Source organism: Anser cygnoides, chromosome 13 (genome assembly GCF_040182565.1).
Source record: "Anser cygnoides isolate HZ-2024a breed goose chromosome 13, Taihu_goose_T2T_genome, whole genome shotgun sequence".
NCBI lineage: Eukaryota > Metazoa > Chordata > Aves > Anseriformes > Anatidae > Anser > Anser cygnoides.
Window position 1 is genome coordinate 12,546,188 of NC_089885.1, and position 26,959 is coordinate 12,573,146.

General features: G+C 46.1%; 1 protein-coding gene across 5 annotated transcripts; it reads right to left on the reverse strand.

The window, feature by feature from the left end:
- Positions 1-1,156: 1,156 nt before the first annotated feature.
- Positions 1,157-26,637, reverse strand: IL13RA2 (interleukin 13 receptor subunit alpha 2). Of its 5 annotated transcripts, none has more exons than XM_067005378.1 (11): positions 26,413-26,637; positions 26,083-26,142; positions 16,876-17,039; positions 13,238-13,389; positions 10,868-11,021; positions 10,202-10,322; positions 8,061-8,245; positions 6,795-6,952; positions 5,801-5,945; positions 5,508-5,610; positions 1,157-4,565 (listed from the first exon to the last, which is right to left on the reverse strand). In XM_067005378.1, exons 3-11 carry the CDS (start codon positions 16,961-16,963, stop codon positions 4,415-4,417), a joined length of 1,257 nt encoding a protein of 418 aa, XP_066861479.1. In that variant the 5' UTR covers positions 16,964-17,039; positions 26,083-26,142; positions 26,413-26,637; the 3' UTR covers positions 1,157-4,414. The 5 variants fall into 5 exon arrangements, with proteins under 5 accessions (XP_066861479.1, XP_047936664.2, XP_047936658.2 ...); XM_048080707.2 differs by having other exon boundaries at positions 26,324-26,637; XM_048080701.2 differs by having other exon boundaries at positions 26,083-26,637.
- Between the last annotated feature and the right edge of the window lie 322 nt (positions 26,638-26,959).

Here is a 26,959-nt window from a genome sequence, read left to right on the forward strand (position 1 = left end):
GATGTGCTGAGATGCGCGGTGGGGTGGCTCGGGGATGGACATTGTGAAGGAGCTGATGCTATAAGGACACAGAGCGAGGCACAGTCCCTGCTGGGCTGAACCTCCAGCTAGAGCTGATGGGGTATTTCTAGGGGTGCTCAGTGGCAGAAGGGTAGGAGGTAGGGCAGGGGCAGGGCTGGCATATGGCATGGGAGACACAGCTTCAGTCAGTGCAGCAGCAGCACTGGATCATGGACGTGATGCCACAAGGCACAAGGGCTGATACTAGCCAGCAGTCAGCCCGGTAATGAATTATGGAAAGAAGGTGTGGTACTTCTCTACTTAGCGGCACAAAGAGAGCAAAACTCATCTGTCTTACGGTGAGAGAGCCTTGTCTCCTCTATTTAATTTTCGTGCAATAAATACTGAATTCTGGCAGAAGCGAAGCTGCACCTGCTTTCCTCCTCTGCGATGAAACACAGATGCTGACACCCAGTGGCCATGGAGTTGCTAGTGCCTTTACGAGATGGAAAAGCTCAGCAGAAATGCCTCAGCAGGTGAGATGCAACTTCTACCTTTTTGTTTCCTCGTCTGCAAGAGGAGTAAGGAGTTCCTTACAGCCTTGCTTTGGCAGGTTGTAGTGTTTGTATCTTGTTTTCAGAGGCGAGTCAGAAAAATGAAAATATGTGAGAATGGGAAATGAGCAAACATAAGATAGATCGGTTTTCAAATAGTTCTCTTGCTGGCATTTTGAAAAGAAACCTCAGTGAGAGAAGGAGAGCAATTCTGTATGTTCAGATACTGCTGGTGACCTTGGCATTCGCCTTTGCTGTTTTGTTACTTCCCAAAAGCTGTTAGAATATGACAGACGCAAATTGATTTTGCATTTCCCTGCAGCATGCGCAGGATTGTGCTTTCATATGTTTGGCAAGTATTGACATCCTCTAGGGAGAAAAAAAATGTAGGAAAGGTTGCTTTTTATTCCTTAACAAATGGCTCTAAGACTTTATCAGTCAAAGACAGAAAAAAGACTCTAAGCTCAAGGGCATGCAAAGGAGTTGTCTTTGTATGTTTGGCAAAGACGTGCCTCGCCAGCTGTGTGGGGCCAAGCAGAGGCAAAGCACGGGGGGACCCAGACATGAGCTGGGAACAATAAGAGTGAAGTATGCCAAAAGAGTGATTTTTGAAAGTGCTTTACTTAATATTAATTATGGACTACAGCAAATGGATTAAACCACTGTAATGCAAATACTGTGCAAAAGAATTAATGTAATACTATAAACTTAGGCTGGGAGGAAGCATACTAGTGAAATTCTAGCAAGGTTTAGGACACCAGGAAGGACTAGCAGCTGGCCACCTGTAGGGATTACATTTTGCTCATGCTGGAGAGGTAATGATGTGAGGAAGCAGGTGGGGGTAGCTTGCTGCCACTACAGGGGTGAGCTGGTGAGCGGGGAGCCCCGCACCAGGATGAAGCTCAGCTTCTCTTTCTGAAACACTCCTGCCAAGCTGCAGGATGCAGGTACCATAAGCAGATGTACTTAATTTATCACTCTGTTACTAGGCAGGTTTCTAAGCAGGCTTCTGTCTAACTTTTGTATTTTGTATTGACTGAGCTAGCTCTGATATTCTGGGGGGTGAGTTCCAGCTGGGGAGGTACAACATCTGTTCCTTCACCACCTCTTGCCTGCACTTGTTCTCTTCAATTCTTCTCCTGTTCTTCTTTTTGGACAAAATTAGGCTCAAAACTTTAACCCAGTTTATACAGCCCTCCTGGAAGAGAACTACAGCAGAGTCTCAGCTTGCTCCCCTCTAGCTCGATTCAGCTGCCTTTCCAGCCGATCTGCAGGTTCGGAGCAGGCTTTTTGCTCTGTGATGCTGCTGCATGAGGTCTAACAGTTTAAAAAAAAAGTTCTAAAAAAAAAAAAAAAGCTGAATTGAAGTGCACACTGTGGTGTTTTACATCACTGATAGAGCTGTGGGAGCTGGCAAGCAGCCTGTGAGGACTGGTTTTATTGGCAAGCCAAGAGGAGCAGTGTTTTACTCTGTTATCCTGTTTGATAAACTCTGACATGAGCAGCACACTGTGCCCCTGTGCACAGCGACCTCTCTGGATCTAGCACTGGGCTTTCTGCCTAGATTTCATTTTTTCTTGCTCGATATTTCACTTCTTCTGCTCATGCACTGGGCTCCAGGCACACTATCTCAAATCTCTGCCTCCAGCAGAAACCTGCCTGCCTGCAACCTGACCTGTTCAATGACCAGCAGCCTCCAGAGAAAACAAGGAATCTACATCAACAAGCAAGAGTGCACAGGATGGGAAGCAGCAGCAGCAGCGAGCAGTCCCTGTGCCTCCGTGTGTTCATGGTGCTCCCCAAGGGAACACAAGATGGAGATCCCACATTTGATGGCCATCTCCAAATACTGCCCACTCCAATTTCCTGCATGGTAAAGCAGGTGAAATTGCATCTGAATTACCCACTGCGCCAGGCTCTAGCTTCCCTACCTCTACTTCATGTGGACGAGTTTCACAATGCAGTCATGTGTTTTTAGTAGAAGTTTAAACAGTTTAAAGGGCTGGCAGCTTATCAGAGACCTACATGGAGTTATTTCCAGTAACAGGGAATCTCAATGGGATGCTTTCCAACAGTTTTCTCCAGTGCTTCCTGATTTTAACTATTGCCATGACGTCAGTTCTGAAACCCATAGCGTAAATACCGCCTAGCTCTGGATGTGTCAAAGTCCTGTAGTTCCTGAAATTACCATGCAGACCTCAGAACTAGCGTGGCTGAGCATTTCCTCTCATCCTGGTGTTGCAGAGCTTGAGGTCCAACCTTGGTCCTCGCAGGGACTGCCCTGCCATGATGCCCCATCAATCTGCAGGGAGGTGCGTGCAGTCTGGACTTTGGAGCAAGTAGAGGAAAATATTTGATCTGTGCAGGCCGGGGACAGCTGTGGTGCAGGGCTGTGTCCCTCGTCCCAGCAAAATCCTGCCTGAGACCAGAGGGGGAAGGAAGGGGACTGTACCTGGCAGGAGGGCAATAAGCAAAGAGCTGCTCCCTGCCATCACACAGAGGAGACGCCATCCTGAGCCTCCTGCATGCTTCAGCATGTTGTATAAAACATACATTCCCTTGAATTGCTCTGGTGAGCATGTTTTGGAGGTGTCTGGTCCTGGTCCAAGCCAGCCTTACTCCTGCTGACTTCCTCCTCTTGTGGTTCCTTTCACCTTCTCTGTCAGAGCAGTCGGTGACTTGCCAAGTCCAGTTCCCTTCTCCAACCACTAATGTGCTGCATTCATCAAAGTAAGTCACAGTATTTCCAATGTCGGTTGCTTGCTTACCAGTATTTTCTAAATTTAAAGCTATCCCATGCTGGCTGGCCAGAAGCCCCAGGAGGCAGTAAAGAGTAGATTTGTGTGTCATCAAAATATCAGCAATTGGGAAGCTTCATTTCTGCTCCAATCTGTGCATAGACCAATTTTTTCCTGGTGCTTTCCTTCTTTGATGTGTCCCCAGATAACACTGGGTTGTTGCCTACTTAGCAGTGGAAGCAGCAGATAGTGATTGAATAATTTTGCACTTGGATGTGTAAAACAGTGCTTGCTGTGTTGATTTGTGACTGGTTGGATTAACGTGGCTCTTTACATAGCTGATTGATGCAAACTGGATTTTCCCTTTGAGCTGCCTCTCTTCACAAGAAATTCCCATCTTGAGTAAATGCTCCTGCAAGAAGATGTGTTTTCTGGGTTGTTTAGATGAAATGAAAGCACAAAAAAACATAGGGGGTTGAGTTGGTTAGTTGGTTCATTTTTCTGACAAAAGTAAAATTAAAAAACAGAGCCAGGCTTTGAGAACTGTCTTTTTTTTTTTTTTTTTTTTTTTTTTTTGTAGTCATTATCACAGGAGACTTCCTTAAAAGTCAATCAGTAATTTCATCAGCTGAGTGCATGGTGTTGAGAGACATCCTGGGTGCTTCACTGAATTCTAGTACCTGTGCCTGCTTCCTAGAGAAATTTCCTTACTGCCTTTGCAAGAGTAACCCTGCACTTCTCCTTGTAACCATCTGTCTCTTGCAGTGGCTGTGGTTGTGAGTTTTTACAGCAAAAATTTCTCTCAAGGCCTCCCCACTTCAGCTTTGCAACAGCTAAGGCATATCAGTTAATAAAATAAATACAGTTAGCTCAGGCGCAGCACTTAAATGCTATCAACACGCTGAGGAATGGGGACTAAGAGGTGAGAGGAAGAGTAATGTGCAGTGGCTGCATGCTGGCATTGTGTGAGGTGTTGCCCTTCAGTGTATGTCCTGCTGACAGATTTCTAGAGTCCTTAAAAAAAAAAAACCTCAGAGGAATGTGTTATCTTTATTCACCGCAGTTTTCATGCCTCCTTTTTGTCCTTTGTCCTGTTATCAGAAACAGTTTGCTCCGATCAGCTTACAACTCCTCCAGTGTTTTCCTAGGTCCGTTGAGGACATGCATTGCAACAGCCAGCCTCACGAATGGCAGCAGGCAGGGAAGACTCACTTGGGCTTTAGAAAGCTCTGGGCTTCTCAGCCATCCTTGGGACGATGTTCTGAGAGCAATCCTTCAAACACAAGCGGTACAGCAGTCGTGAGCAGAGTTAGCATCCCACTGACATGTACATTGCTTTTCCTGCCGGGGTTCTGCAACGGACACAGACAGTTATTGCCAGCACCAAGACAACGGGGGACCCACGGTGGCATCCCTTTCACACATCACCGCCTCAGTGTCAGTGCAGGAAGCATTTGCTTTCCACTGATTTCTTGCTAGCATCTACACTTTGTTCAAAGCTCACAAAGCATAATATTTGAAAGGCGTCTCTGACTCCATGCATTCAAGTATAAAATATGGGTTAGTCCATCTCTCAGAACAACGTGAAGATTTTTCTCTAGCCAGTTCTCCCTCACCGGTAACAACTTAAAGAGCATATTAGAAAAGCTTTCTACTTGCTTACCCCATATTTTCATAAGGAAAAGATAATATTATCAGTACCAGGAGATCAATTCTCTCTAAATGATCCTTCAGGCAGGAAGAAAATGTCATCAGTACTAATAATTTGGGACCATCCACTGCATCTGCTTTCCCTGGGTGCAGCCCGTGACATTCAGGTGAATGCAAACAGCGCAAAGAGAATGAGGCCTCAGCCCAGAAAAACAGCACTTCTTAAACACAGCCAGAACAAATCTCTGCTGCGTGAGTGGTTTGGAGCAAGATAGTGGCATTACTTATGCTGTGAGTAACTGCTGCATTTCACAGAAACAGACTAGTTTTGTACGACCAGGTGTTGGGTCCCTGCTGATTTTATGGGTTGTTGTGAGGCATTTTGTGTCAGAAATGTCCCACTTACAAGGTTGCTTCCTGAAAATAAACTGTTGTTTAGTGTCCAGTCTTAGCTCATCTGTTGATGTTTTTGTCTCTTAGTATTTAATACCTTGTTAAATTTACAGCCATAGTCTGACACACCATGTAAAAGCACATTGCACAGACAGGCTGATATAATGCTTACCTTTTCTTGCACTGACCAATCAACATAAATATTATGAGGCTACTTGACAAACTCAGAATGACTGGAATGAGGATAAATAGCTGCTTGTCCTCTGTTCTGGACACTGCAAAGATAAATGATGACAAATAAGAAATTGCTACATTCCAGAACAGGTCATATTACCTCTTGAAAGCTTGGGCTCAGATTCAAACTCAGTGTGTCCAGGTAAATTGTTACCCTGCGTATATGATTTATTTGTTACGGACAAAATAAATAAATAAATAAATAAACAAACAAAACTTTTGGTTCCCTACCAGAAAAACACTCCTGCGTCCATTCACTCCAGAAGCCCTGGTCGGCGCAGAAATTGTTTGTTCTCCCCCTGACACGGACACATGAGATGCGGCTTTGATTTGCTCTGGAAATAGTAAAAGCAGTCTCCATTTGGGTTGACACAGACTGAGAAAGAAAATAGAGAACAAATGGCAAGGAGTTATGTGCAGCCACCAGTAGCTGTCTGGCACGACCTGATGGTTCTGAACATGCTCCCCAGGCTTTGCAAATCCCTGGATTATTTTTTAACAGTTTTGAACGGTTTCATAATAGCGGACCAGCTAGTGCCAGAAAGATGATTATGCAGATAAATCTACTGAAAACAGATATGTTCGGGGGGGCCAGTTGTGGATGTCACCGTTCATATCTGTTAATTTATGGAATCTTTCATGAAATTAACTACGAACACTCGTATGTAGGATATGACAATTAAAGAAAGAAAATGTCCTTCAGACATCTCTTATGATTAAATAATTATTGCCATTTTTTGCTATCAGAACTGCAACTGAATAACACAGAAGGAAAAAGCACTATGTATGAAAGATCCATTGTGTCCCAGGACACTTCTTTGGAGAGATTAGATTTATAGTTTCATTGGACCAAGTTGTGCTGCTAGCTTCAGGAAGACAAACCAAAACACTCTTTACATGTCTGTTAAGGCTTCCTGAGGTAACAGGCAGGAGGCCTGAGAAAACTATTGCTCAGAAACTCACTCTGGGGTCTGTTACTGCGAAAGCAATCACTGCGTCTGGAGGGTCAGGGTGCTAAGCACCAACACGCGCAGCGCAGCGGCCGGTCAGCTTCCACCACCAGCGGCACCGGCCGGCGGCTCTGCACAGTCCACGAGCAGGGCAGCCAGTGTGCCGCCCCCGGTTTGGTGCGAGCTCCGCTTTCCTGGCACGCATCCCCGCCGCTGGCAGTGCCCCCACCTCCCCTCCCTGGGGCAGGGTGCTGGCAGGGGTGTGTGGTCCCTACCGCCCAGGCAGCCTTGGCCTTCCCCTGCTCTTCTGCCAGCTGGACCTCGTACTCCAGGCACTGGGGGGGCGTTTCGCCACCCGGTGGGCTCCACACCACGCGGAGCTCCTCGGACGCAGACATGGAAACCACCAGCTGCTTGGGGGGTGAGGGCTTTGCTGGGGGGGGAAAAGAAAAGAGAAGGTCAAGAGGTGCCGTCAAACACGTCCTGGTGGGAAGGGCTTCAGTTAATCAACCACCAGCCTCTGTCCCTTTTCCCCACTGATGGGATTTTTGAGCACCTATTGCTATCAGCCGTGATGCTACAGGTGCAAGGACTTGACCTAGAGGCTGGGTTGTTTATTTTAACTTGAGACATGGCCAGGGCTAGTGCCTCGGTCTGAGATGTGGTGCAGGTGTTTCAAAATGCCAGCTTCTAAGCAATGTTCTTGGCACACTTTCCTCAGAGAGCAAACAGGCAATTTGGGCCCCAGTAGTGAGGCACCTCAGTACTGTTGTCCTGACACCCTTTGCATCCCAGGAAAGGCTTGGAATATGTCATATGGCCAAAGCCACACAAGAAGCACATGGAAGCCCCAACTGAATCCAGAAATCCTGCTTATTAGCCCAGTGGATTAACTGGAGGACTAGCTGTTCATCCCCTGATATTTACGTGTGGGCAAATAACATCAACATAAGAAGTGCCCTAGCAAGAAGCGAGTCTGTCTAACAGGTTATGCTTCATTCTGCACTTTGTTTTCTTTCCCCATCTGTGACAGGTTTCAAATCCACCTTTGCTTGTAGTTCACGTGCCTCTGGCAGACCCTATTGCACTTTACACTTCTCCCCTGCCCTTAGCTTGCTTTCAACAGCAATGCCCAAAGACCTCTCCCGAGCTTGCAGGAGCAGAGCAGCAGCTTCAGTTCCAGTCAGAGGAAATAAAGCCACATTTGAAGTTCTGCTGCTTGGACCAAAAAAAAAAAAAAAAAAAAACCCAAAGCTGCTCTGCTGTCTGCCCAGCAGACCATTTATGTCCTGAGTCATCCAGCTGCTGAGCACAGCACTCCACAGCACCCGCTGAAACTGCAGGGTGGGCGCTGAGCAGTGCCACTTCCTGCAGACACTTGTGGAGACAGGTCCTGCAGGCCACATGCCACAGCTCCTTCTCTGGGGGAAACCCATCCATTTGCAAGAGCACGCTTTAGTTTGAGCCCCCCGCATGCAAGGTGTGAGCCTTCGGTGGCCATGCAGGTCTCCAGAGCCCTGCTGCTTTCCTCCCGGCCTTACCTAGGTTGTGAAGGCGCAGGGTGGCATACAACGGCCTCAGCAGGGTGGCTGCTGCTGACCCATTGACACAAATGCTCAGATCCTTATATTCTGCCTGGCTCAGGTTCTGCAGCATGCAGCCAATGTTTATACCATGGTCCTGGATGTAGTCATCACACTGCACTGCATGGTCCAGGCCCTCATACCTAGCAGTGTATTAGGAAAATGGAAAGAAAAAAAAAAAATGAAAACAATGGCAGTTAATACTTTTTTTTTTTTTTTTAAAGAACAATTGGACAGGAGCAAATGAACATAAACTATGATCATCTCCTGTGCCCTACGCACCCTCTACCTGCTACAAGTGACTCAAAGTACAGTGCCGTGCATCCTCTCACCTGGACTCCTGCTGTGGGAAAACTGTTGGGGGGAGGAGAAAATAAATTAATATGCATACATTTCTCCCAGGTTTGTTTTTATAGGCTGTGCCAACCTCTCTGCAAGCCCTCTGCTGGAGCACAAGAGACCTCATCGGGGCCGCTGCATGAGCGGAGCAGGGGCAGGGTCTGGCCCCAAGTCATGAAGGCACCCATCTTCAAGCAGCCACTGGCTCTGGAGTTACAGAAAGGTCTCCTCCCAAGCCAAAATGCAGCAGTTTGTGGCAGATGACGTGCCATGAATGTGAGCGTGCTAGCAGTAACAAGCCGTTATGGCTGATTGCGGGTGGGTCCTGTGCATGCACACAATTGTGTAATGGATACCCAGGAGGTGGGATCAAAGAAAGGGTTTGCTGGTTATTAGCGATTGTGAAACAGTAACCGTGTCCTCCCAAACTGCCTCCTGTCTCTGGGGATTACTTCCCAAAGCTGGCCCCATCCTGGAAATACCGCCTGGGGCTTCCTATCACCTTTTTAATGCTCCTGCTGGGTTATTTCCATTTTGGTAGGGCTGAATCTGGCCTCTGTATGGTACGCCTAATAAAAGACTCCCTGTAAAGCACATCATTATGTGGGAAAAACCTCATGTGGTAGTGCTATAGAAATGAAGTCACAGGGATCAAAGGCTACCAGGGCTGTGTCTCCCCCACCCGTTCTTGTTATACAATGGGACCCAGATCCAAATGCCTGTTTTTGTTAGAGGCAGTTAAATAATGGTGGGTTTTTTGTTTTTTTGTGGGTTTGGAGTTTGTTTGTCTTTAGCAACAAATCATACAGCTCCATGTTGGTTTTTCAAGCAGACCTTTGTAGTTTGTAAAATTGTTTTAAATCAACGTTCCTGTTTCGAAGAACACTTCCAAGAGCCACAAAGAAACTATTTTTATAAAGCAGCTATGCTTTTCTTTACAAGTAGCCCAAAGGCATGAAAACAAATGATTCCCTAACTAGTCATCTTTACCATAGTGTCACAGGAAATGAAGCACAAGTGAAGCATTTAGTTCATCTAAAAACACTTAAGTCCAGCTTAGTTTTTCTTGCGGAAGAGTCATTAGGCAGTAGTATAAAAGAAATAACTGAGAAGCATGGATTATTACTACTTCTAGACAGCTCTTTTGCTTGGGTGAGATTTGCTTGTATGAAAATATATTTGAGAAGTAAAAGTGTTAGTGCCAAGAGTGCCTGCTCTTCGCATAGGGTTCACTGAGCCTTGTAACTGCCTGCCTAATCCTATGCTATAGAGATATATGCATTATGACCAAGAGAAATGCATGGCCAGAATGGCCCAGGTAGATTGAGTGAAGGAAAAGCACAAGGCCTCATGATGGCCAACATGCAGAAAGCACTTCATGCAGGTGATCAGCAAGAGCCCCATTTTAAGGAAGGCTGCCCAGAGCTGTGGGGCCAGGCTGCTGCCCTGCACACAGTGACGGCTCCCAGTATGGGGCTGAGGAAGATGCGTGTGTCCCACCTTGCCTTGAGCAAAAATGCTCCAAAGCCTGCTCTCTGCCTCTCCATGCTGGACACAGCTCCTGGAGAAGGGCTGGGAAGAAGCAGGGTTTGGGGATTTCCCTGACAGAAGGCACATGTTGCTCGGAGTGTTATTCTGGGTGGATAATGTAACAGCTTTGCCAAACATAAAAGCACATTTTCCATCTTAGTACACTGAGTGATTCAAAGTGAGGTTCGCTTGATTGCTGCCTGGCTGTTTTCTATTTTGCTGATACATACCAATAATACAGACCATAATGTACACCGCGAGGAGCGAGGAGACCTGGTTGCCAAGTGCACTTGAGGTATTCCCAGTCATGATAGATGCAATGAAAATTCTGAACCTCTGATTCCAGCTTTCCTGTCAAATGAGAAGAAAATAACCACTGTTTAGCAAAGCACCAGTCAGAAATACAATTTTACAACTTTGAACAATTGTGTGCTGCAGTCAAAAGACAAAGAAGGCCAGTCACAATCATTAGATAGTTTTGCTGCCAAGTGCTCTGTTTCACATAAAACTCAGTTTGCTGTGGTTAGAGCAGAAATATGTGTAACTAACTGACCCTGTCATTCAGCAGTGGAGCTCTTGCAGGGAAACCCAGCAGAGACAGGGTAAGGACAGAGTCTTGCAGCAAAGAGAAAGAGGCAGGAGATGCTGGTTCTGGTTCTACCTCTTCCCATAGCCTGTTAACACCTGATGGCAGGGGACTCATTGCGGTACCTTGGGAAATGAGCCCCAGGTATCCAGTAAGCACAACCACAGCCACGGACAGCAGTGAGATGTCTTATACCTCAACCAGCCCTGCAATGGCTTAGCCATCCAGCAACCCTCAGGCCAACAGTGCTTCATGCAACAGGCTCATGCAAAGTGTGAAGCTGCACCAGGTACAGAAGGCTGCTCCTAACCTTGCAATGGGACCTGAAAGGTAGCATAAATCCATTCACTCTGAACCTCCACGTCATTGGTACACCGTCCTTCAAGCAGGGTCTGTACCTTCACTTCAGCAGTCCTGCTGAGGTCAAATCCAACTCTGAATTTTAGTTTCCTAGTAAAAATAACCTGGTTGAAAGACAGACTTTATAAGCACCTCTTTTGTCACTGAGCTGCAGAATTACCTACCATTGCTAACTCTCTAGCTGCTAGTAGGCTCGCGCGTTTTAATGTTTCGTTTTGTTTTAACCCTGCTTCTCCTACCAAGTGCTTTTCAGACACTCTTGTACAACCCACTCTGCTGTTGCTTGTGCTGCCCATCCTCACTGTCTTTGAGTCCCTCCACCCCAATGACAACGAAGAGCAGACATCAAGGCATTCCCACCAGCCAGGAGCACCCAGGAAGGTCTGACAAGGACACTGACATAAATCCAGATGAAACGCATTTTTTTCGGGAAGTGAGGTAATCAGAAACAGAAGCAAGCTGTATCATGAGGAATTTGTTCCTGTAAGTGATGGGTCACATAGGAAAGTCAACCACAGCCAGCAGGGCTGGTCCAGCATCCTGTTGTGGTGCAGGAGCCAGGTGACGCTGCGCTCCCAGGGTTAGCCCTTCGTGAGAGCTTTATGAGCATTCCTTCTAAAGGTTTTTCTTTTTGCCTCAGGGTTACTCGCCCTTCCCTTAAACAAGAAAAAGTAAGTTGGCAAGAGCTGCAGCAAGAGACGAGGGAGAAGGAGTCATATTGACCCAAACAGTAACGGACTGTAAAGTGAATATGCTTGCCGCAACAGGAACTTGGTGCGGTGGTAGAGCCCACAGTTGGGCTTTTGTCAGCAGTCACAGAGCGTAAGAGCCCTGTTGAGCCACGTGTTTCTACCAGACATTGCTGACTCTTGCTTTCTCTGATGTTCCCGTAGATTTTATTTTATTTTATTTCATTTCATTTTATTTTATTTATTTTATTTTATTTATTTATTTCATTTCATTTGTTTTTATTTTATTTTATTTTATTATTTTATTTTGGTTTGGTTTGGTTTGTTTTTTAACCAAATTTTCTGCGTGACTTTATCTGGCACCCAGATTTTGGCAGGGTGTCAGAGGTGACATATTTCTCTCTTTTGGATCTGCTTTGTAAACACTTTTATTAGTTGTGATTCAGGGAATTCTTACACGGTCTTTTTAACTGCTTTTTTATTATTATTATTATTTTTATTGCACTTTTAAAATGTCAGTTAAAATCATCATGGAAGAATCTGCACAGCTGCCTGCTGCTGCATGGCTCAAAGCATGACTTGTGCACAAAGAGCAACTTTCCATGCCCTGGCAACTGCAATCTCCAGCTGAAACAGGGAGGGAGGCTCCGTGCTCTTCCCCTCATTCGAGCTCCAAGGGATGGCTGGGCTCAAAGCCTTTGTTTGGTGGCTGCAAACAGCCCGGCAGCCTTGGCTCTGATGCCTTGGGTGGGTGAAGCAGACAAACAGCTCACACAGGACCTGCAGAAACCATTCACAGAAAGAGGCCAGGGCCCACAGTACAGCTAACCTGGTATGCCTGCTTCTTCTCTCTCTCTAGTCTCTTGACCTGATGAGCTTTCTAGCGCTCCTGCATTACGGTTGTGCAAAATCTTCCCTTTCAGGAAACTGAAGGAAATTTTTTGGTACTCCTCAGTACCGTGCACCAACCAAGCAGCCTGCCACTGGGTTTCCCCTTGCCCTGCTCCATTTCCCTCTTCTAAAGACTCCCACAAATATTTCAACAATCCTTCCTGTACTGTGTCTGTCTGCTGTTGCCCTGCTACATATCAATGAGATAAGACTGACAGTTTTATCACAGATTTGAGCTGCAGTCAAACATATCTAAAAAACAGAAGTAAATGTCAATTAAAAACACTCTTCTGAATGAAAGCAATGTTAAAGCATTAGGATAATTAATGAAACGTAATCTGGTAGTTATTTGCCATGTTGCAACCCTGAGGATATGTTGACATTGCCTGAGTTCCAGTTCAAATACCTGCAAAGACTTTCTAAAAAGTATAGTGCCTTTTACAACGAGGAATGCTACTGGATATCACTTTATTACTTTTGTCACTAAGGGCCACACCCTCTGATACAAACAGCCCCTTTTCTAACTCTCACTACTGCTGTTGTGAAATTTCAAAACACATTCCTGTCTGGCAAAAGTTTCAAAGCACTGGCCCTATGGAATGGAGTCTGCCTTTTCCATGGGAAGTTGGAACTGCTGTTTTACCACCGTCCTGCTGCTCCCTTAAATGCAAACACAAACCTGTACAAGAAATAAAGGCAGAACAGTAGCAATATAAGAGGAGTAAACTATGTTCTCTTACCTTCCATTCTCTGTCACCAGTGTTACGGTATTCAAACTTGTATTTTACTGTGCACTCATTGAAGGTTTGTACATTGGGTGGAGGTTTCCACTCTATATCGAGAGAACCTAAAAGCCCAGGATCAGTGATCTGAAGGTCTTGTGGGGGAGCAACTAAATTGAAAACAAAGCAGAGGGTAAAAGAGGTTGTTGATGTAAAGAAAAAAAGAAAAAAGAAAGTCATTAAATTTGATGAAATGAAAAATGCAGCTGCTGGGTGCAGAGGGAAGCTGGGTGGATGTTTAATAGCCTCCACTCAACAAACACGCACAACCTCACCTCCTGCCTACGCAAAAACAGTTCTTGCTGATACTCAAAGAAAACAGTCAAGAACCATTGAAGAGGGACAAAAATGCCACAATATCTTTGACACTCCCTTTCAAACTGTTATAAACAGAATTGCTGTCCTGGGATGAACTTTCAAGTCCTCCAGTTGCTCACTTATAACTTGTGGTATTTACCAACAGCTGTGAGGACAAGTATCCTTGCTGGCATTGCATTCAGCACGTACACCAACATAGGATGACAGATCACATCATGCTGTCAGAGAAATGTATATTACTTAAGTATAACAGAGACAAATCACCCATCTTGCTTTAAATACTCTTTTCAAGCTTATTGAAGATTAGTGAAAGAAACAAGATAAAACCATACAGAAGCACAAAAGCAAAGAGTTAGAATCATGCTTATTTTGGACATCTGCCAGGTATAGACAAAAAAACAAAAGTGCTTTTACAGTCAATATAGCTTTTATTAAAATATTGTAAGTTGCTACCATGTGTTAATAAATCAGAGTATATTTTGGATGAATTTCGGAGTAAGTCATGCTTCCTAAAAGCTCAGCTCTGTATTGAGAATGCTGTTCTCATGACAAAGCTGTTCAGATCATTCTATTTTATTAGTTCAAACAAAGTCAATTTTTGTAACAGGTCATTTTTCTCCATGTATGCTGTCTAGCAGTGATATTATCCATTTGGGTTTCTACATATTCATTGCATGATGCACGCTTATCTTGGTGACTTGTAGTCCATCTCCTGGCAGTGGCAGGCTTGCATTTCTGCCACGTCTCTGAGTGTGGACTCCAAGGCACTGGCTTCTCTGCCCCCTTTTTGTGTCCTGGGATTTATATATTTAATTTTTTTTATAAATCCATTATGAAGGAAAATCCTGAGAATACCTTTAAGTGGAAGACATTGATACAAATCAGACTTTAATGTGCTCTTTAGAAAGTTTACAAAGAACACTACTGAAAGATGTATTTCTCCTGAGGAAGCCCTCCCAAATGAAACACTTCACAGGCAGCAGTCTTCAGGTTCCACATTTCCCAGCATGTAAAGCTCCCTGGGAGACTGCTTGTTATGTTAGATGTCAAAGTAGGATATCATGGCAGTGTATTTAGGGAGGTGCTGGGGCAAGGAACAATAGATTATGACAATTTGGAGGGGAAATAAATGCGCTTTTATGTATTTTTCTGTGTAAGAAGTAAAACACTTTGCCTCCTACCAGCTGTGAGTCCCGTGAACGCAGCCTGGGTTCAGAAGGTGGCTGTGGGCTTGATCCAGCCCCAGAGGCAATGGGGCATGGCCCTGCACGTGCAGCCCCTTCTGTCCAGGGTTGTCCTGCACATTCCCATGTCCCCTCAGAAGGCCAGCGGGAGGTATCACTACGCTACAGCAGGCACAGATTTACCGACATGGGCAGAGGAGGGGGGAGTAGGGGCATAGGCAGCTCTGCCTGTGCAAAGAGTGCCCAAGCTGGGCTCTGGGCGAGCATCAGAGCTGGGAGGGCAAGGTGAGGGTTTTTTTCTGCATCTTCTGGCTCTTTGCAAACCTGCAAAAGCTCCAGGAAAGGGAGAAGCGGCACCGGCAATAAACTGAGAACAGAGCTTAAAGAGGCACAGCTGCTAAAAAATGAATGAATGCATGTCCAGAAAGGCCATTTATGGTCACAGGAATGAGGGGAACAGAGAGGAACGGGGATGTTCATCACACACCGGCCAGCCCACGCTGAGAACTGGCAGAGCTGCTGCGAGGGAAGACTCCCACAGCCCCAGCACACCATGTGTGAGCAGCCAGCTGGCCAGCTGGCTGGAAGCAGGACTGGGAGCTTCCTCCTGCAAGGATGAAGGTTGAGCCTTGCCTATATACAACCAAGCAAAAAGCTACTAGCCTTTGTTTGTGACTCTCATATGAAACTTGCAAGAGAGCAGTAGGTTAGGCCAAAGTGGAATTTATGTTTCTCTGGAAACAATAACACTCTGAAATTTGTTTCCATCCTGATTTTTTTCCATAAGCAACATTTTTTTTCAAAACAATAGCAACTGTAAACAGTAATTATTGCAAAATAAATTTCAACCAAAATTAAAGTTCAGTGGGAATGGAAAATCTTGGTTTTAGGATGTCACTTGCATTCTGGAATTCGATTGTTTTATAGATGTCAACGCTGCCTCTTGAAGTTCCTCAGTTTTACATTCCTACGGGACATACAAAGCTCACTCACATCATTCACACAGAACACAGGACTAAAAGCACTCTATTTTGTCATCCAGCCTTGAAGGAAAGCTGCTCCCGAGTGTTTCTTGAAAGAACTACCTCCTTCTCCGGGCGACTTGCACCGCAGTGACTCATATCCCAGTGTGCTGGATAACAGCTGCAGCCCCCAGGCCACCCCGCTCCCAGTGCTGGGCACTCTTGCTCCAGCACCACTGCTTTGATGACCAACCGCCGGCACATTCCTGCCGAAGGTGTGCGAGACAGCTGCCTCCTGCCGCCGCCACGCACCGCGTGAATGGTGCAAGGAGCAGGAGGGCTTTGTAATTTTTTCCACCTGCTTTACAAGTGGGGAAACGGCAGCCTGCGAGGTACCCCCTGCTCTTCTATATCTGCATTTCTTGGTTTGGTCAGCACCGGAGTAGGGGTGCAGGTGACTTTCATGTTTTGAGAAGCACGTTTTAAGGGCAACGCTTGCTCGCCTGGAGTGGCAGCATCGTGTTTGCTGGCAGCTTCCTGGGCATGCTGGAGGGCAGAGTGGGGAGCCTCTCGATGCCCTCCCAGCCATGTTTTCAACTCTCCAGTGCATACTGACTGTGGTGGGCAGGGCCAGTCCTGCTAAACGGCCCTCTAAAGTGGGAGAGCATCTGGATGTGAAGTCCCAGCTTCCACTGCACCCAGCCAGTGACTGTAACGCAGCAGAGCAGTACAATAGAATTTCAAGTGCCTCTGCCATTGCCAACAGCTTTCAGAGCAATATTTCTTACAAGAAGAAATTATTATTCTCAGGTTATGAATTACTCTTCTGTTTCTTACACCATGCGCAGTCTGTACAGCTGCAATCACACTCAGGAGCATTTGTGTACCTAGGTGGTGTTTTATAAAAGCCAGCCCTATATCAAACAATATATTCACTGCCCAAGAAAGGCAGTTTCTGCTCCCTTTGAAGTTTCCACCAAACACACAATACATTTACGCAATTGACTGCATGTTTATAAATCTGCCCCTTGCTGTAACAAAACAAGCCGTGGCTGAAGGTCTACCTCTGCAAAGAGCCCGCGCTAATGCAACGCACGTGGGAGCAGGAGCCCGGCCCGGGTGCTGCAGTTACCTGCCGTCTGCTGGGAGGAGGAGGAGGAAGAGGCCATGCAGCCCCACACCAGCACCAAGGAGAAAAGGTAAATCCTCCAGAGAGCCATCAGAAGGACTTCAAATGTTCAGGGCGGAAGGTACGCGGTGTTGGAAAAGCTGTCCTTCGACGCGCAGATAGGAAGGCTGGAAAAATGAAGCAGAGTTGAAAGGTTTTAACACGGCGGTGGGGCTCTGGAATTCCCTCTGCAGGGTGTGCACAAGCAACAATTGCCTTTTCACTCGTTTACCAAGACAGATTAATCATTTCCCAAAGGAGATGTGGTTTGTATTTTTATTTATTTATATATTTTTTTTTAATTTTGGGGACAGCAACACATGGATGACTTTAGCTTCATTCAAAATAGTTTCTGGCCAGCTAAGCACATTCTCCAAATGAAAGTCAGTCTGCAATCATCAAGCTGTCTGCAGCACATCTTCTACGGAAAGATTGAGGCAGCCAGTCAGCCATCCCTCCTTCTGGAGGGAGTGCCTCCAAACAGTGACATTTTTATTAGAAAACCCCAAATCAGAATGCTTGAGACTTTCTTTATCCAATAAACAGACGCAATTTACTGAACTGTCACCAGCGGAGCTTTCCTGTTTCAGGATTTGGTCACTAAAAAGAAAAAAAAAAATCAGAGGAGAGAGGGTTTCCTTTCTAATTCATCCTTCAACAACAAAAAAAGCGATGTTAGCAGTGTCTGTGAGAAGTCTTCTTCGTTATAACAATTTTTGACGAGAACAGATTTATCTTCCAAGCAGGTCTGCTGGAGGGAAGATGGGGCGTGAGAGGGATTGTGGAGCAGTTTGGGGGGGGGGGGGGGGGGGGGTCCTCCTTCCTTCAGATTTTGTGCTGGAGGGGGAAGGAATCACTGCCCATGAACACACCAGCTCAGCCAGCCTCCCTATGGCAGAAAGCACATGCATTACAGGTTTTATATATACATATATATATATGTATAATTAAATATATATATAAAACTTATATTTCTTTAACTTTTACATATAGATTAGCTACAGGTAGAGATGCATGTATGTATAGTGCTGAAGTTCTGCTTGTGTAAGATTACGGTGGCACCTGTGGGAACACACAATGCATCCCTGAGCTTATTTCAGATTGCAGACCTGGTGTTTTGTTGCCCCACATCCTTGGATATAAAGGTTGGCTCCTGGGTGGTACTCTGGCATGCCTACTCCTCAACCACCCAGCTGCTGAGTGACAATACAAAATTGGCAGAGCTTGGGAAATCTGAGAGCTGAACCAACAAAGACCCCATCCCACTGAACGAGGACAAGGGGATCAGGTTGCTCGGGGCAGGGGGGGGGGGACGAGGGAGGGAGTATGAATTAACCAGAAATCCTAACTGGCAACACATGGCAGTGATGAAAAACACACGATTTCAGAAGCTAATTTTCAATTCAAACAAACTTCAGATCCTCCCAAGTGCTCCACATTAGTGTAAACAGTACCAGTAATTTTTCGGTTTTACTGTAGAATGAGAAGGGAAAATTCTAGTCAGAATAAATGAGTAGAATTAGTTTGTAACATGCTAAACAGGACATAAATCTTGTGTCAATAAAACCTATCAGATGGGATGTGTATATAGGTCTTTGCTTCAGAAAGATCTCATAATTCAGTACAAAGATTCTGTGATAAAAAGAGTGGGCTTACAGAGCTGTGAGAGCAGCAGATATAACTCACACCTGATGAATAACAGCACCCGAGGACTGAGCATGAATCTTAATGGAAGAAGATTTTCTCCATTTCCAACTATGGTTAATTTTAACATATTTGCATAGGTTCACAAGGCAAATACAAATAAGCAAAGCTTTACACAGAAAGATTTAAAACCAGTGAAGGGCTCTTACCTGGACCTCTGCTAAATACGGTGGAGCCCCTCTGCCTCTGGAGGGCTGAGCTCCTCCACAGCCTCGTGGCTGCTCTGCTAAAAACTTTGCTTTTCTTACAGCTTCAGAGGTTTTTAAAGACATCTCTCTGTTCTCTTCAGGGATCAGATATCACACTGCAATGTTACGGCACTTGCCGCACACTCAGAGGCTTTATTAAGCTAGCAGTTCAGCCACTAGGGAGGACAATGCCAGGATTTATGATCTGTTGGTGTGAATTGTTGCCATAACTGTGCTCAGTAGGTCAAAGGTATATCTCAAATATTTTAATAATTCGTTAAAATGAAAAACAAACAGCGTAACCGGCACAGGCTGCCTGCCAGAGGCTGCCTGAACCCCTGCAGTGCTGAGGCACAGCTGTCCCCAACCCCTGAGAGCACCATCCCCATGCAGCACCTTGGCCTATGCACCCCAGCTCTGGTCCCACAGGGACAGCCCTGGACTGGGCTATCCCACGGCCTCCCCTGCAGCTCTCTGGCTCTGCTCACCCACAGCACAAACAGCTGTTCCTGCCTCTCAGGGATCTACGGGAAACATATAAAATTATCCATCCCCTCCATCCTTTTCTGCATCTTAGGTATATCTGCACAGCTGGTCACCATAAACTTCATAGAGCATTTCATGTCCCTGTTTACTTTATCCCTCCTTCCCAGCATCATCCAGGGAGCCACCCCACCTCTCAGCCCCTCCTGCACCTTGCTCGAGCCCTGCCTTAGGTTCAGCCCACAGCATCCTTTGCAAGGACTGGGTACTTCAGCCACACCTGGTTTGCCCCCCACTTAAAGCTCTACTACCAAACACAAATTGCTGTCCTTTATGGGGGGGGGGGGGGGGGGGGGTAAGGAAAAGAAAAAGAAAAAAAAAAAGAAAAACAGTTCATCTCCCTGTTGCCTTATGTGAGGTGAGGGAAATTGATTGCAGCAACTCCCCTGCAGGTGGGCCAGTAAATGATGTTTTGGAAAGCGGAGCTGCAGTGCGCGTGCCCTGACAAGTAATGGGCTGTGGCTGAGGCTGCACGCATCTTCCCATTGCCAAATTTAGAAATATTGAGAAATGGCGATGACATACTAAGGAACATGAGCAACAGTATCAGGAACAGAAGGAGCACTTCTCGTCAGGAAGAAAACAGCCCTCAAAGTACCTGTACAGGACATGTTGTATCGGTGTTTGAACTGATGCCCAAAAGAATGTGTTATTGCTCCCCAGGTGGAGTCAATGAGAATGTTCAAAGCAGCAAAGGTAGGATCAAGCCCTTTTCTACCTGCCAGTTATCCTCCCAATTCCACTGGGAACACACACACACGCGTAGACATACACAGTTGGGCAAGGCGTATCAACCAGCAATGCTAACGAAAAAAGTGATCCCATATATGATCCCATATATCTTGTTATAGCAACTACCTCCCAGAAGAGACACCAACGGCTGTGTGCACGCAGCTTTGAAGGCAGAGATGCAAGAGTAAGGAAGAGGGCCACTGGGTTCTGTTGGGATCTGGCAAAAGGGGAACTCTGAAGTGGCGACCAGGAAGTGAGTGACCCACAGCTGTCCTGACCTGGGGTGGCACTTGGCTGGAAAACAGCCCAGAAGACCGTGGGAACTTTGCTCACGGTTGATCACCATATGAATGACTGCTTGCTCTTCTTCTTTCTGAAGCAACAAGCAGCAGAAATGGGTAGTACAGACCCTGCTGCCTAGAGCATCCCATGGTTATATTTTTTTTTTTTCAAGGGGGAAAGGAGGTTATGGGTCTGTTCTCCCTTCATTGAAATTGCACATCTCTGGTTGTTTCCTCCTTGCTTTCTACAAAATAAGGGGGAAAAGTTCCTTGCTGCTGGTAAATGTATGGCCTTGCTCTCAGAGTTATGCAAGATGAGGTTTTAACATTGATTTTCATTGTGTAAGCTATTTTAGAAGAAAAGGTCACATTGGCCAGATCATTTGAAACAGATGAGAAACATTTGCCAGTAGGGTGAATGCCAGTTCCCAAGTGCTAGAACTGGGTCAGTTCCTGAGAAAATTAGGTTGGAAAAAAGCACAGTTGGGCTTTGCAATAACAGGGCTCCACTGCACAGCCTTGGCCGACGGCTTGGCCTATGCTTGGCAGCGCCGGAGCACACAGGGAGGAACAACGAGCTCACAGTAGTGCTGAAAATCATCTGCACATTCACAGCCCCACCTGCTCAAACCAGCTCCCCTTGCAAATCGAAGGCATCTTTCTTTTCCTCTCCATGTGTTGTGGCACTGGTACCTGATGCTCACACCATGTTCCTCCCCCAGATAGTGCTAATGCAATCCCCAGGCTGATGCTGGAGGAGGTCACCTGAGGACAAGCTGGGGAGGATCCCTGCCCTTTTCCAGCTACGTGCAGCCAAAGCACGGCCCACACAGCAAGTGGGAGGTGGCTCTGCACACCTCTGTAACACTGTGTGCTCAGACCTTGGCTTACACTGGTGTTTTCAGTGCCATGCTCCCCAGGTAGAGCAATGCCCTAGCAAGCTGAGGGAAACACGGGGCGGAGCCCTTCATGTGCCTGAACAGAGCCTCATGCCCTGAGCTCAGGGCAGGGGCAAGCAGGTGATTTGCATCTTACTGAGCATTCTGCAAGTGGGGTTAAATTGTGAAAAGCTCATGGAAGAAGAGTCTCCTGAGTGACAGTGAGGGCTCCCTGGCTCACCTGCTGGCCCTGCACACAGCTGGGAGGGCGTTTTGGCAAAGGGCCTGAGCTCCGTGGTTGGGATCATCTCCCCACGGCTGTGACCTGCACCCACCTCTCCTCAGAGCTTTCTGGTGCTTGTGGCAAGACACCTGTGTGTCCTGCGGTGGGTGAATTGGCAGGGATTTTTTTCTGTTCACCTCCCTGATGTGGCTGCCTTTGCCATGAAGACTGTGATAGCTGTATCTGGAAGTGCTGCCAGCACATTCGCTTCCTTCTTGAATGAGATTCTGGGAGGTTTGTTAGGTCAGTGAGTAACTGCTGGAGTCACTGTGTGCTCATGAACTTCTCCTGGGAGCTTTCCCTGCAGAACAGGAGTCACTGTTCCTCCAGGAGCCCAGCCAAGTCCCAGGGCACTGCAGTTGCTCTCCAGGGGCAAGATTAACCAAAGAGGCAAGAACTTGGGAAGGCAAAGTTGTAAAGGCATCTCCAGGGTAAATAGGAAATTTTGAAGAGCAGAGAAGCCCCTGAGCTCAGTCCTTGGCCTCTGTCAGATTCACTGAGCAGGTACATCCAGAAATGTAAAAGTGTATATGCAAAAATTCACTTTGGTTTGAGGAAATAAATGGAGAGAAGCATCTTTGCTAAAGCTTCTCCTTGCAAACTGCAAAGAGTGTGGTAAAGGTATCATTGCTGGAGCCAAGTCAAAAAAGATGGGCCAAATCCTTTCTGCTTAAAATATGTTTGCTATGCTCATCTCTCTTTTGCCAAATTGGTTTTGTCAAACAATCCAGTGCCCTCCTATGTAAAAATATTGGGATTTGATAGTTCAAAATAAAAGCTTTCAACTTTACAATTCAGTTTCATGTTAAGAAGTAGCTTCCTATTCTATGAAATAAAAAATAAAAGGCTCCAGCTATGAACAGAACATTTGGGTATTGAACAACATGTTTCATTTGATCTAAAGTGATGGTTTTTCTATTGCCAGTGGGAAGAAAAATCAATGACTTATAAAAGCCTCTTAATTGTCTCATGTTTCAGGGAGGCAAGTCTCTTTTATACAACTTGCATTAAACAAGCTCTTTCCAGGGCGCCAGAATAAGAGAATCAGCAATTCAAAACAGACCTGTTGCCTCCAGCGTAGTAATATGAATTGCACAGAAAAGGGTACATCAATGCCAGGAGACGTGCAGGAAAGAGGAGCATGATGCAGTGGCGACAGACTGATTGTTGCAAGAAAAATCCTTTCTTTGCATTAATAAATTAAACACTTGTGGCTTCCATGGGACTCCAGGAAGTAATAAAGGGAATCCAGACTCTTCAGCAGTGCCCAGTGTCAATATTTATTCTTGTGGTGAGTGGAGTCCTCAGTTTTCCCTCTGTGTCTGCTGATGACTATTGTTGGGGACTAACCCTGGCTTGGACATCTCTAGGAAGGGACAGCAGCTGTTTGAATCTGCCTGCATTATGCAAGCCAACTAGGCAGCCGCTGTGGAGCTGGCACGGCTGACCACTGAAATTTTTGCTTTCAGTGCAAAGCAAAGAGGGGAGTGCAGAGAGGATGAGGGAATGCAGGGGACAGGCATGCTGGAAGGGGACCGGGAGCAGAGCCCGGCATGCCGGAGCCCAGACTTTGCCTGTAAATACACCAGGGATTGATGAGAAGCACTGAAATAAAGACAAAAAGCCAGCATAGCAACAAGTGCTAATAAGCTGGTCACAAATATATCCAGGCAGAAATGAAAAAAGAAACTAAATGCAAAAGAAACTACAGATTATCTCTGTAACAGGAAGGCTCTGAAATATCTCTCGGCAAGAGCTGAAGAGACAAACAGCCAACCCACGTATGCTTGCTGACCCAGCTGGGCAATGGGGTGCTTGTGACAGACCTGTCTGACCCCAGCACCACAAATACTGGGTACGAGACTGACCAAGGAGATGCCCAGTAAGAGCTGCAGAACAAATGCTGTTCATTTCCTCCCACCAAGTCCACCTCCTCCCCACAGGTGCATCTGCAGGCCCCCAGCTGGCCCTGAGGCTGCTTTAGGGAAGACCGAAGCCTTCCCTCCATGTGGCTTTGAACCCAGGTGATCTAGTGAATTTGCCTGAACGGCACGGCTCTTAGAGCTTCACACAATACTGATGGAGCTGAATCCAGCTCGAGCAGCAGTTATTGTAACTATCAGGAGGAGGTTCCTTTTGCTGGCTGCTGTGGAAATACGTGAGAGTCTAGCACAGTGCTAAGACCCTCAGATGTTAAATCTTCAGAAATCGAAACAAAGAGTGAAAACTAAGTTGGGCTCCTGTCTCCTTCAGGCCAGTTCTCTGCAGATGCACTGGAGGACGTTTGCAGACCAGGTGGGAATATGAGCTTTTCTCCCTTGACTTCTTGTTTATCCTAAGCAATTGGATTTTATCTAGTTATTCACACCTGACCTGTAATTTATGTTGGATGAAAAAAAAAAAAACCAGGCAGAATGGACCCCAGCCTGATGTTAAAGAGTAGGCAGCTTCCTGACAGACATTTACAACTTTCTACCTGTGCAGTAGGATTGGCCAACCTGGTTCCCAGAGTGAAGCTGGTGCCTTTCCTTAAAATCCTCTCTCCACTTGCTCACTAGCCCTATGTGACAATCAGCAGCCAGGCTTTCAATAGGTCCTTCAGTGCTAAATGCTAGGGGGAGGGAACATCCTACCCTGCCCCATACTCGGGCTCCCCTGCTAAGGACAGCTGAGCCCTGCGAGGGCCATGTTCAGCCTTTTCCCCATGAAGGCAGCTGGTCGGTCACACCATGCTCCTGCTCCCCCTCTGGCCGCCTACCCGGCCTCCTGCCAAGTTTTTTTCCCCAGCAGTGTTTACCCCCAAAAGTCGATGTGTACTCTGCTTTAATCTTTCTAGTTTAAACCACCAGGTTTCGCAGAACAGCAGTAAGTAGTTCCAAGATCATTTTCAAGTTGATCCAGAATTAAACAAACAAATGAAAGAGTTGCTATGAAAGCAGAAGTTTTCATGCTGAGTGCTCTCACAGCAACTGGGAAAGCAAGCCTGGCAGTGTGCAGCCCACTGCAAACCAGCCCCACAGGCACAGCCCTGCAGTGGGCAGAGCACTTCCCAGCAGCCTGCCCAGGGTACAGAGCGTGGATGGATCCAGCACTGAGAGCCGCTGGAGCCAGTGCTCAATCTCAGCTTTCAGACCACCTGAAAATAACAGTAACCTCAAGGCTTTTTCATCATTTTTTTTAAATTTGAATTTTCCTTCACAAGCCTCTGAGCCCTCGGGACAAGCAAAGTAAGTTTCCCTTTCCTTCTTTAAACTCTATCCAACGTCTTGTACTGGAAAGTTTAGCAGAGACGTTGGCAGAGGTCCTTCTGGTGTGATCACTGTGCAGTGGGAGCAGTAAGTGTAGAAGATGGATATTCTGTACAGCTTACAGCCCTAACTTTGGTGCCAGGGGATCTGGCAATTTCCACTCGCTTCATTTTTGCCTCCCCATGAGTGGGATCTGGCAACCGGGGTCAGCAGGATGAGCTGACATTGCATGAAGTCTCTGTGCCTGGCAGGCCAGCTGGCAAACACTGGAGAAAGGGCAAAGTCTCTAGATCATTATCATGGACCAGCCTTTGATCTCTGAGCTGCAATCCTGGATATGAAACAGTATTTACCCTTGAGGGAGATGGTTTTCCTACAGCACAGGGTGCCTTTGGAGTGGCCAGCAGTGCCGGGCCGTTCTCCTGTGCCTTGCATGTCCCATACAGTGGCTCAGGATGACCAATGCAAACAGCCCCAGCCCCAGCCTCTGTGTCTCTTACATAAAGATCTCACAGGTGTTGAAAGGTGCGTTGCTGGATGCTTTTATCAATGGTACAATGTTTGGTCCAATGACGAACAAACCAAAATGAAGTTCTTTAAGTTAAAAAATAAAATCAAATCAAAAAATGCTGAATTGATTTTTCCTCTGCAGATGCAAATAATTTGAATTTCACCTCCCTTCCCCCCACTGAAAGAGCAAGCAGTAAAACAGAGAAACTGCTTGGCCAGGAACGCTTAGACTGCAGCAATATCTGCTCACATTTTTATTAATGAGTCCATGCTGATTTAAGACAAGCCTAGATACTGTTTGTTATATTAAAAACTATTTAAATATTTCCATAAAAGGAAAAATATGGGATTTATACATTTACATTTATGTTAGGAGTGACCACACACAGAAAGGATTTCAAAACAGCTAGAATGTGGCTTGCAGTGTATGGAACAGGTATCAATTGTAGCAACAGTAGAGTAAATACAAAAAAAAAAAAAAAGTGTAATTATGTCTGTCTGTAAACCTGCAATTCAATCATCACCTTCAACTCTCTGAGCAGCCAAAGTTATTTCAAGAACACAAACATCATTACCATTAAAAAAGAAAGAAGTACTGGAAAGCTCTTTCAAATTCATATAGAAATGCTAGTAAGCACAAATCAATATTCTGTATTACACCTGCAAAGGTATGCCGAGTTTCAAAAATACACAACAGAATATAATTACAACATAAAGCAGACAAATTCTCCCACTCCCATTTGTCTAAATGCAGCAGAGAATGAGCTGCTGGGATTTAATGCTGATCACATAGTTACAGCTTACCGTAACAGTTCTGGACTTTCCTTTGAGCCAGGTAATGCGCAAGATGAAAATATTCACTAGCTGTAAAAAAAAAAAAAAACAACAACAAAAAAACCTGGAACAGCAAAATTGAATAAAAAGTCCTGCATATATTCCTGTTTCTAGAGAACAAGTTTCAAGCAGCTGCATCTGAACAGCCAGCCTGGAACAGTTTAGTGTATAGGATACACATGAAGAAATAGGGAAGACGACAACTGCTCACTGCTCACGGCAGACGTCTGGCTCAATATCCCCTCCCAGATAGCAGAGTAAGCACATTGTGCACGTGGGATATAGTAAACAGTCCCACACCAGCATTTGAGGGATTTTCCTGTCACCAGATGTATTTTGATCAGAGAACCCTGATTTATGCAAACTGAAGTGTTTTGTGGAAATCCACTGGTTCCAGCTAACTTCTGGCGGACTCCTGCTTGGCTGCCAGCCAGCTTGCGGCGAGGCTGCTGGCAATGCAGTGATCCTGGGGTGGGGGCAGCATCACGGGCAAACGCCACAGGCACCCTCGTCCAAGGTCAGGGCTGGGGGCTCTCTGGGAAAAGCCTTGAAAACCCCAGCTAGTCTCAGAGGTTGCAGATCTCCCAGCTCCCGTAACCTGCAACGTGAGGACTGCTGGAGCTCCGCACTTCCTGAACTAGGACTCATCATCCCAGGAATGGGTGGGCAAGTCTCCACAGGCAGATGACAGCTGATCCACTTCATTTGTGGGAACAAGAAAGAAAGGAAAAAAAAAAAGGCATGAAATTAAAACGTTTTAACTTTTTATTCAATGGGAAATTTTGTATTTTGCTTCCCCTGGGGCCTTTCAAATTGTGTGAGGCTCCTCCTCACCAAAGAATAACTT

Bases quoted from the DNA above. Each gene is read 5' to 3' on its own strand.
- IL13RA2 (XM_067005378.1), bottom strand. From the start codon at position 16,963: ATGGCTCTCTGGAGGATTTACCTTTTCTCCTTGGTGCTGGTGTGGGGC. The intron at 5,611-5,800 runs GTAGGGAACCAA...TTATCTTTGCAG, and splicing joins GACGCAGGAGTGTTTTTCTG to TGTCCAGAACAGAGGACAAG. The intron at 4,566-5,507 runs GTAAGCATTATA...TTGTGTTTGAAG, and splicing joins ATTGGTCAGTGCAAGAAAAG to GATTGCTCTCAGAACATCGT.